This window comes from Ylistrum balloti, unplaced genomic scaffold (genome assembly GCF_031769215.1).
Source record: "Ylistrum balloti isolate Yb309-2 unplaced genomic scaffold, AGI_CSIRO_Ybal_v1 Utg370234, whole genome shotgun sequence".
NCBI lineage: Eukaryota > Metazoa > Mollusca > Bivalvia > Pectinida > Pectinidae > Ylistrum > Ylistrum balloti.
In genome coordinates, this window is record NW_026782192.1 from 545,676 (window position 1) to 555,734 (window position 10,059).

Consider the following 10,059-nt stretch of genomic DNA (forward strand, 5'->3'; position numbering starts at 1 on the left):
TTGCTTTCCGTTTTGTTATTCTGTAACAAAACGGACTGTAGATAATTTCCTTTAAAAGACAACAACAGTTACGAGTGATAATTCTGGACAGAAGCTTCATTTATTCACGACAAACATGAAGGCTAGACACTACATCGAAAACACTAGTATTACAGATGATTTATCTGATATAATACCGTATCATTACAATACTCACTTTATACTATTCCAGCAGTTTCATGTTTACACCATTGTTTAGTTCTCAAAACGTATCGCAGGTTGACAACATGTAAACGTCTTCTTTAACGTAAATGTATATACGGAACTGCTGCCTGACACGACAAGCTTTTAACCAGAATCACTTTGATATGTTAAATGAAATTATATGTAATTATTGTGTGGTCCCTCAGACGAATGATACTCTAGAATGTCTGGTGTTGTTCTGTATCTGACATTTAACTAATCTCCAGGTGTGGAGATCGCACGTGATTTCGCTCCCTCCTCTGCCACAGCCTATACATTCGGTCACTGATACCACTCTTTCCTTGTTAATAATTGATGACACTCGGTCGACTGACTTTCATAATTGCGTCTTCAATTTGAAATGTAACCAGTAGATAAATTCCCTGGGAAAATCACAGACCAGTAACTTTCCTCCGCCAGGCAAACTAGGAAAATGTGATCTGTCGATATTAAGTTTCTAATGGACATTGGTTTTAAGCCTACAAATTGTCATACATATATAAGCTTCTTCCGTAATTCTTATTTTAATTCTTGTAGTTTGAATTGTTCTTTCAAAATTATCAATTTTGAAACAAGAAAATAGTCCATCAATTATAAGAGCCAATGAAATGTCGCTATCAGTGCGGAAGAATCTGTAGACGGATGTATAAATACAAGACATCATTCGGTGTGTTATATCTGAAGAAGACAGCGCTAGGATAAGCACGTGATACAAGTCAGCCATCATGAGAGAAATAGTTCATCTTCAAGCCGGCCAGTGCGGGAACCAGATTGGCGCCAAGGTAGGCTGATGCTCGTTACAAAAAAATACAATGATTGAATAGCCAATGTTTTTTAATGGTCAAGCTGATTAAAAGAAATTGACGTGTGATGAAATATTATGTGGAGGCTTTGTATCTTACAACAATAATCACGATGAAGTAATCAATGTGCTAATTAGTTTCTTAATTACAAAGATGATTACCTTTCCTAAGAGAGATGAATGTACGCGATTAACAGCACTTTAAAGTGCAGCTCCCAATTGATACAATTCCAGAAATTATAGATTCATGCTGGTGGAATTTTACAGGAGTTCTACACAATACTGTGTGTGTGTTGCATGTTTCATCCAGTTCATAGAGTCGAAATCCTGAAGGGAGAGAGTGTGTGTATAGCAGATTGAGGCGAGACAATGGAACTACAAACGGCGCTTTACATGACAGACTATTTTAACAAAAATATCAGTTTTGCTCTAAATCACATTGACTTGTCGACAACACGCTCACAAAGGGTTTATGTGATAGTGACAAAGCTAATGGCGTGTAGAATTACCTTTCGTGTTCTGTTAGTTGCAGAGTAACAGTATGTCGTAGTACGACAAGCAACCGATTTAACAGGAGGACAGATTACCTGTCCTAATTCGTGTACATAAACAGGTAGACAGATTACCTGTCCTAGTTCTTGGACATCAACAGGTGGACAGATTACCCGTCTTAGTTCTTGTACATCAACAAGTAGACAGATTACATGTCCTGGTTCGTGTACATCAACACGTGGACAGATTACCTGTCCTAGTTCTTGTACATCAACAGGTAGACAGATTACCTGTCTTAGTTCTTGTACATCAGCAGGTGGACAGATTACCTGTCCTAGTTCGTGTACATCAACAGGTGTACAGATTACCTGTACTAGTTCGTGTACATCAACAGGTGGACAGATTACTGTCCTAGTTCGTGTACATCAACAGATCGACAGATTACCTGTCCTAGTTCTTGGACATCAACAGGTGGACAGATTACCCGTCTTAGTTCTTGTACATCAACAGGTAGACAGATTACCTGTCCTGGTTCGTGTACATCAGCACGTGGACAGATTACCTGTCCTAGTTCTTGTACATCAACAGGTAGACAGATTACCTGTCTTAGTTCTTGTACATCAACAGGTGGACAGATTACCTGTCCTAGTTCGTGTACATCAACAGGTGTACAGTACATCAACAGATCGACAGATTACTGTACAGATCGACAGATTACCTGTCCTAGTTCGTGTACATCAACAGGTAGACAGATTACTGTCCTAGTTCGTGTACATCAACAGGTCGACAGATTACCTGTCCTAGTTCGTGTACATCAACAGGTAGACAGATTACTGTCCTAGTTCGTGTACATCAACAGGTAGACAGATTACTGTCCTAGTTCGTGTACATCAACAGGTAGACAGATTACTGTCCTAGTTCGTGTACATCAACAGGTCGACAGATTACCTGTCCTAGTTCGTGTACATCAACAGGTCGACAGATTACCTGTCCTAGTTCGTGTACATCAACAGGTAGACAGATTACTGTCCTAGTTCGTGTACATCAACAACTGTCCTAGTTTCAACAGATCGACAGATTACCTGTCACAGTTCTAGTGTACATCAACAGGTAGACAGATTACTGTCCTAGTTCGTGTACATCAACAGGTAGACAGATTACTGTCCTAGTTCGTGTACATCAACAGGTCGACAGATTACCTGTCCTAGTTCGTGTACATCAACAGGTAGACAGATTACTGTCCTAGTTCGTGTACATCAACAGGTCGACAGATTACCTGTCCTAGTTCGTGTACATCAACAGGTAGACAGATTACTGTCCTAGTTCGTGTACATCAACAAGTAGACAGATTACTGTCCTAGTTCGTGTACATCAACAGGTCGACAGATTACTGTCCTAGTTCGTGTACATCAACAGGTCGACAGATTACCTGTCCTAGTTCGTGTACATCAACAGGTAGACAGATTACTGTCCTAGTTCGTGTACATCAACAGGTAGACAGATTACTGTCCTAGTTCGTGTACATCAACAGGTCGACAGATTACTGTCCTAGTTCGTGTACATCAACAGGTAGACAGATTACTGTCCTAGTTCGTGTACATCAACAGGTAGACAGATTACTGTCCTAGTTCGTGTACATCAACAGGTAGACAGATTACTGTCCTAGTTCGTGTACATCAACAGGTCGACAGATTACTGTCCTAGTTCGTGTACATCAACAGGTCGACAGATTACTGTCCTAGTTCGTGTACATCAACAGGTCGACAGATTACTGTCCTAGTTCGTGTACATCAACAGGTCGACAGATTACCTGTCCTAGTTCGTGTACATCAACAGGTAGACAGATTACTGTCCTAGTTCGTGTACATCAACAAGTAGATTACCCGTCCTAGTTCTTGTTCAACGTAACTAATGTTAAATGATAAAAGCTCCATTTACCTGGTACAGGTTGATCGCTATCGCATTCGCCTTGTGTGGAATTTGGCGGGAAAAATTTATACTGAGAGACCTAATTCAGTTGATGACGCTACAAACTTGTCTGTAGTGACGTCATTTTCTCTCATTATCTTAGCAGAGTCCACAACACGATTTAATGATGGGAACAACATGCCAGTTTCCTGTTTAAAACCATTTAGTCATAGATGTATTGATCTTTTTCTTTGTAAATTCATGGAAAAGAGAAAAACATACATAAAAAAATAAGATAAGTGGTTGTTATGAGCGGTAAAAAAAAACCCACAAAATTCTTGATCGATTTCTATTTTTCGAAATAAACGTTAGCTGCTCGATTTCAGGAGTCACGTTTACATTTTTCGGTTTGGCATGTTCAGATTGCCCGTATACTTTATAGTAAATTGATTTATCTGTATTAATAATGCTAAATACGTTTGTCGTTTTAATTCAAAAGAGTCGTTCCTTGTCTCTCAGGGAAATGCTGAAAAATTGAAATAATCCGTAAGATACTATAAATCACAGGTTAAGTCGACACGTGCCAAGTTTGTCACTCAGTAGTATCAGAGTCGGAATAACACGTAATTTTAACCGTGTCATATTTATGACGAAGAGCTGGATCTGATCTGATCGATTTTAGAATTCGAGTATTCGCCATGCATTCTGATTGTGACAATATTAGGACACTGAAGAAATCGTTCTACAAACTACAAGGGTTTTACTTGATTTACAGACTTTTTTCATCCAGAGATTCTGACATCTTTTCCAAAGACATCGGTGTCATGTTGGCCTTTCTGTCATAAGTATTTTACAGCTACTTCTCGCTGTACCGACTGTCCAGGCTTACTTTTACAGCCACTTCTCGCTGTACCGAATGTCCAGGCTTACTTTTACAGCCACTTCTCGCTGTACCGAATGTCCAGGCTTACTTTTACAGCCACTTCTCGCTGTACCGAATGTCCAGGCTTACTTTTACAGCCTTTTCTCGCCGTACCGAATGTCCAGGCTTACTTTTACAGCCACTTCACGCTGTACCGAATGTCCAGGCTTACTTTTACAGCCACTTCTCGCCGTACCGAATGTCCAGGCTTACTTTTACAGCCACTTCTCGCCGTACCGAATGTCCAGGCTTACTTTTACAGCCACTTCTCGCCGTACCGAATGTCCAGGCTTACTTTTACAGCCGCTTCTCGCCGTACCGAATGTCCAGGATTACTTTTACAGCCGCTTCTCGCCGTACCGAATGTCCAGGCTTACTTTTACAGCCGCTTCTCGCCGTACCGAATGTCCAGGCCGCTTCTCGCCGTACCGAATGTCCAGGCTTACTTTTACAGCCACTTCTCGCCGTACCGAATGTCCAGGCTTACTTTTACATCCACTTCTCGCCGTACCGAATGTCCAGGCTTACTTTTACAGCCACTTCTCGCCGTACCGAATGTCCAGGCTTACTTTTACAGCCACTTCTCGCTGTACCGAATGTCCAGGCTTACTTTTACAGCCACTTCTCGCTGTACCGAATGTCCAGGCTTACTTTTACAGCCACTTCTCGCTGTCGCTGTACCGAATGTCCAGGCTTACTTTTACATCCACTTCTCGCTGTACCGAATGTCCAGGCTTACTTTTACAGCCACTTCTCGCTGTACCGAATGTCCAGGCTTACTTTTACAGCCACTTCTCGCTGTACCGAATGTCCAGGCTTACTTTTACAGCCACTTCTCGCTGTACCGAATGTCCAGGCTTACTTTTACAGCCACTTCTCGCTGTACCGAATGTCCAGGCTTACTTTTACAGCCACTTCTCGCTGTACCGAATGTCCAGGCTTAATTTTACAGCCGCTTCTCGCTGTACCGAATGTCCAGGCTTACTTTTACAGCCACTTCTCGCTGTACCGAATGTCCAGGCTTACTTTTACAGCCACTTCTCGCTGTACCGAATGTCCAGGATTACTTTTAATTTGTAGGTACCTGGCGTTTTTTGTTTTGATTGTAGATCTAATTCACCACTTTTATCATTATTCCTCTGTGTTGAATATTTAATGATCCATAAGCCAAGTGTACTGGCGCCATTAAGTACAGACCTGTCTCTCGAGGGCAACACCAAGTACATTGTATATACATATACCTACATCGGAAAATCAATATAATTTGTAACCTGGCACCATGTCGTATGATACATACTGGGTTTAGACCAGGCGTCTAGGACTCTGTAACTGGGAGATTGGTTCAATTTCCATGTTGCTGTTATGTATCACAGTTTACCAGAAATTCGGTATTGACGTTTTTCTATGAAATTTCCGGAGTAAAATAAAAGAAATAATGAAATCGGCGTGACTAGAGACTATAGGAATGTTTCCTTAGATTTCCAGCTACCTTCTTCCATTTTGGTCACAATTTTATGTGTATTGGTTACGTCACCAGTCATCTAAATCATGACAGAATGTGATAAAAGAGTATTTGGTAATATTGTTCCTACTTCAGAATGATAAGGTTCTCATCAAATTAAGAATTTCAGTTTTTACAACAATTGCGAAACAGGCTTTAAGCTTTTATGAATCCTTCTTGTTGGCCCGGGTGGAAGCGCCAAGAAGTACCTGGCGAGAACCCACGTGGTCGGGCAGAGGATCACCATCTCTTTTTACGTCCGTGCCGAGAATCGAACCCCCGGACGCCTAGGTGAAAGGCGATATTCCAGAGATTACGATCTGTTTCGTTCTCTGCACCCTGGAACATTCCCTGGCAAAATTAAAGACACAAGTGTAGTAACTTAATGGTCTATTACGGATTCCGGGAGAAAAACACTGACGAATCACAGACTGATACGCTCCTTTCAAAGCTAGTACAATAAACCGTTGTGCGACCCCGAGATTCGTTTGATGTCCATCAAAGGATCAACCTAGTCTTCTTGTCTTATCCTCAAGGTGTTGCACATGAAATCATCAGTTTTGCCATAAACTGTTCCATGGGTGCTGAGAGTGAAAGTGATCGTAACCCCCGGAGTATCTAGGATCGTTCCGCGGGTGTTGAGAGTGAAAGTGATCGTTAACCCTGGAGTATCGAGGATGGTTTCAGGGGTGTAGAGAGTGAAAGTGATTGTTAACCCTGGAGTATCGACGATGGTTCCACGGGTGCTGAGATTGAAAGTGATCGTTACCCCTGGAGTATCGACGATGGTTCCACGGGTGATGAGAGTGAAAGTGATCGTTAACCCTGGAGTATCGACGATGGTTCCGCGGGTGCTGAGAGTGAAAGTGATTGTTAACCCTGGAGTATCGACGATGGTTCCACGGATGCTGAAATTGAAAGTGATCGTAACCCCTGGAGTATCGAGGATGGTTTCAGGCGTGTAGAGAGTGAAAGTGATCGTTACCCCTGGAGTATCGAGGATGGTGAACCTCTTAGGTTCCAACACTTTCTTCCCTTGGCACTGCTGACAAGTCCTAGAAGGACTTGGCTCTGATTCTGAATTTGTATTGAAATATAATTTTCACTTGTCTGTAATGAACAATGTTTGAATGCACGAGATAACGACGTGATCTCGTCAAAAAAGTAAATATTCATTTAGACGTGCTAAATCGCCTTCAGTAATTGTATATTAGCAGACTCATTTAGACGTGCTCTATCGCCTTCAGTAATTGTATATTAGTTGATCATTAGTTTTATATTAGCAGACTCATTTAGATATGCTAAATCGCTCTTAGTACTGTTATATTAGCAGACACATTTAGACGTGCTAAATCGCACACGGTACTTTTATATTAGCAGACTCATTTAGACGTGCTCAATCGCCCACGGTACTTTTATATTAGCAGACTCATTTAGACGTGCTAAATCGCCTTCAGTAGATTTATATTAGCAGACTCATTTAGATAGCGATTATATTCATCATATTTTACAACGGCTGGAAAATATTAACTCGATGGTACATTAGGACAAGGGTAGTATTTCATTTGCATGTATCTATCCTTAGTCAGGGGTAACGCTCATTCAAACAATACACTGGTTTTCTTTCTAGTTCTGGGAGGTTATTTCTGATGAACACGGAATTGACCCCACCGGTACATACCATGGAGATTCTGACCTTCAGTTAGAGAGGATCAACGTGTACTACAATGAAGCTACAGGTAGGTAGGACAATGTCATCCTTCCAGTAGAAAAAGATAAAAACTTTACACCAGACAATGGCTTTTATAACGGCCAGTATCTATAGCAACCCAGTCATTAGGGACAGTGCAGCACATCTGGTCGATTTTACTTACTAGGTCCATAGTCCAAGTTGTTTAACATAAGGAAAATTTGACGGAGGATGACCAAAAGTGTTTACGATTTCACATTGTGCCCTAGTCATTTGTTGTGTATATGACAAACACACACATAAGAGGCACGTGTCTTCCTTTTATTAAAGTGTTGAAAAACAATAACATGTTTTATTGCTGATAAACAATATAAAAAAGGACAAAAACATTCAAAGACACAAACACTTATTAATACCAATAGTCCTAAATCTTCTGTCTGTAACACCGTATCAGGTCACGTTTGACCGATATTCCTAAACCTTCTGTCTGTAACACTGTATCAGGTCTCGTTTGACCATTGTTCCTAAACCTTCTGTCTGTAACACTGTGCCAGATCTCGTTTGACCGATGTTCCTAAACCTTCTGTCTGTAACACTGTACTAGATCTCGTTTGACCAATGTTCCTAAACCTTCTGTCTGTAACACTGTATCAGGTCTCGTTTGACCGATGTTCCTAAACCTTCTGTCTGTAACACTGTATCAGGTCACATTTGACCGATGCTCATAAACATGGAATCAATTCTGATGCACAAATTTTCGTTTTTTTCAGGTGGTAAATATGTTCCCCGAGCTGTCTTGGTTGATCTGGAGCCCGGAACCATGGACTCCGTCAGATCTGGTCCTTTCGGACAAATCTTCCGACCAGACAACTTTGTGTTCGGACAGAGTGGTGCTGGAAACAACTGGGCTAAGGGACATTACACAGAAGGTGCTGAGCTTGTAGACTCTGTTCTTGATGTTGTTCGTAAAGAATCAGAGAGCTGTGATTGTCTTCAGGGATTCCAGCTTACACATTCTCTTGGTGGCGGTACCGGCTCAGGAATGGGAACACTCCTCATCTCCAAAATCCGCGAAGAATACCCCGACAGGATCATGAACACCTTCTCAGTTGTACCATCTCCTAAGGTAGGTGCTTACACTTGGAAACACTGTCGTTAAATTTCATATCCGATTTATTTACAATTTGATCTAGGTAATTTTTCTAACTCAATATTTTTGAACAGGTATCAGATACCGTGGTCGAACCATACAACGCCACCCTGTCCGTCCACCAACTTGTAGAAAACACAGATGAAACCTACTGTATCGACAACGAGGCTCTTTACGACATCTGCTTCCGTACCCTCAAGCTGACCACACCCACATACGGTGACTTGAACCATCTCGTCTCCGCCACCATGTCCGGAGTCACCACCTGTCTCCGATTCCCTGGTCAACTGAACGCCGATCTCCGTAAATTGGCTGTCAACATGGTTCCCTTCCCCCGTCTCCATTTCTTCATGCCTGGTTTCGCTCCTCTTACATCTCGTGGTAGCCAGCAGTACAGGGCTCTTACCGTTCCAGAACTGACCCAACAGATGTTCGACGCCAAGAACATGATGGCTGCCTGTGATCCTCGTCACGGACGTTATCTGACGGTTGCTGTTGTCTTTCGCGGTCGTATGTCCATGAAAGAGGTTGACGAGCAGCTCCTGAACGTCCAGAACAAGAACAGCAGCTACTTTGTTGAATGGATCCCTAACAACACAAAGATTGCTGTCTGTGACATTCCGCCACGTGGTCTCAAGATGTCTGGTACCTTCATTGGTAACAGCACCGCCATCCAGGAGCTCTTCAAGCGTGTCTCTGAGCAGTTCACCGCTATGTTCCGTCGTAAGGCTTTCTTGCATTGGTACACTGGAGAGGGTATGGACGAGATGGAGTTCACAGAGGCCGAATCCAACATGAACGACTTGGTTTCCGAGTACCAACAGTACCAGGATGCTACAGCAGACGAGGAAGGAGAATTTGATGACGAGGAACAAGATGATGAGACATAAGTTTGCTATTAGAAATGAACATACGTGGAAAGATTCTCATACTAAACATTGCTTTGGCCAACGCTTGTAAGAAATATGGGGGAAAAACCCTGACAATCACTTGTGTAATATGACATGTATTTCGGAACAACTTTTGATATTTGATGAATAAAACTTTTAACAATAATTGTAATCACGACCAATGTTGGAAAATAATGATGCCATTCTGTAGAACTCTAGAAGTAGTGTTTAATCTCAGACATTTTAATGTAGGAGTATTCCCCACACTGATCTTCTCCACACTTCCTGCGTTTTAGACGTTTGTTACACTTCAAATCTGACGACTGGTGATTACAAGAACGAGCTGCTAGAGAGAATCCATACTGGCTTATCTCTTACTGGTGTATGTTTAATGTGATATCACAAATGATAGAACAAAACCAGTCGCTGCTAATATAACTTTATTTAATTCAAATGATAATATTTTTCATAAAAAAGGGGAA

At 41.7% G+C, this 10,059-nt stretch overlaps 1 protein-coding gene across 1 annotated transcript; it reads left to right on the top strand.

Moving 5' to 3' along the window:
- Positions 1–947: 947 nt before the first annotated feature.
- LOC132552067 (tubulin beta chain-like) lies at positions 948–9,592 on the top strand. Its single transcript, XM_060216208.1, has 4 exons — positions 948–1,004; positions 7,478–7,586; positions 8,308–8,663; positions 8,762–9,592. Exons 1-4 carry the CDS (start codon positions 948–950, stop codon positions 9,575–9,577), a joined length of 1,338 nt encoding a protein of 445 aa, XP_060072191.1. The 3' UTR covers positions 9,578–9,592.
- The last annotated feature ends 467 nt before the right edge of the window (positions 9,593–10,059 follow it).

Excerpts from the sequence above, each read along its gene's own strand:
- LOC132552067 (XM_060216208.1), top strand. The coding sequence starts at position 948 with ATGAGAGAAATAGTTCATCTTCAAGCCGGCCAGTGCGGGAACCAGATT. Across the intron at positions 7,587-8,307 it reads GTACTACAATGAAGCTACAG|GTGGTAAATATGTTCCCCGA; the intron begins GTAGGTAGGACA and ends CGTTTTTTTCAG. Across the intron at positions 8,664-8,761 it reads CAGTTGTACCATCTCCTAAG|GTATCAGATACCGTGGTCGA; the intron begins GTAGGTGCTTAC and ends ATTTTTGAACAG.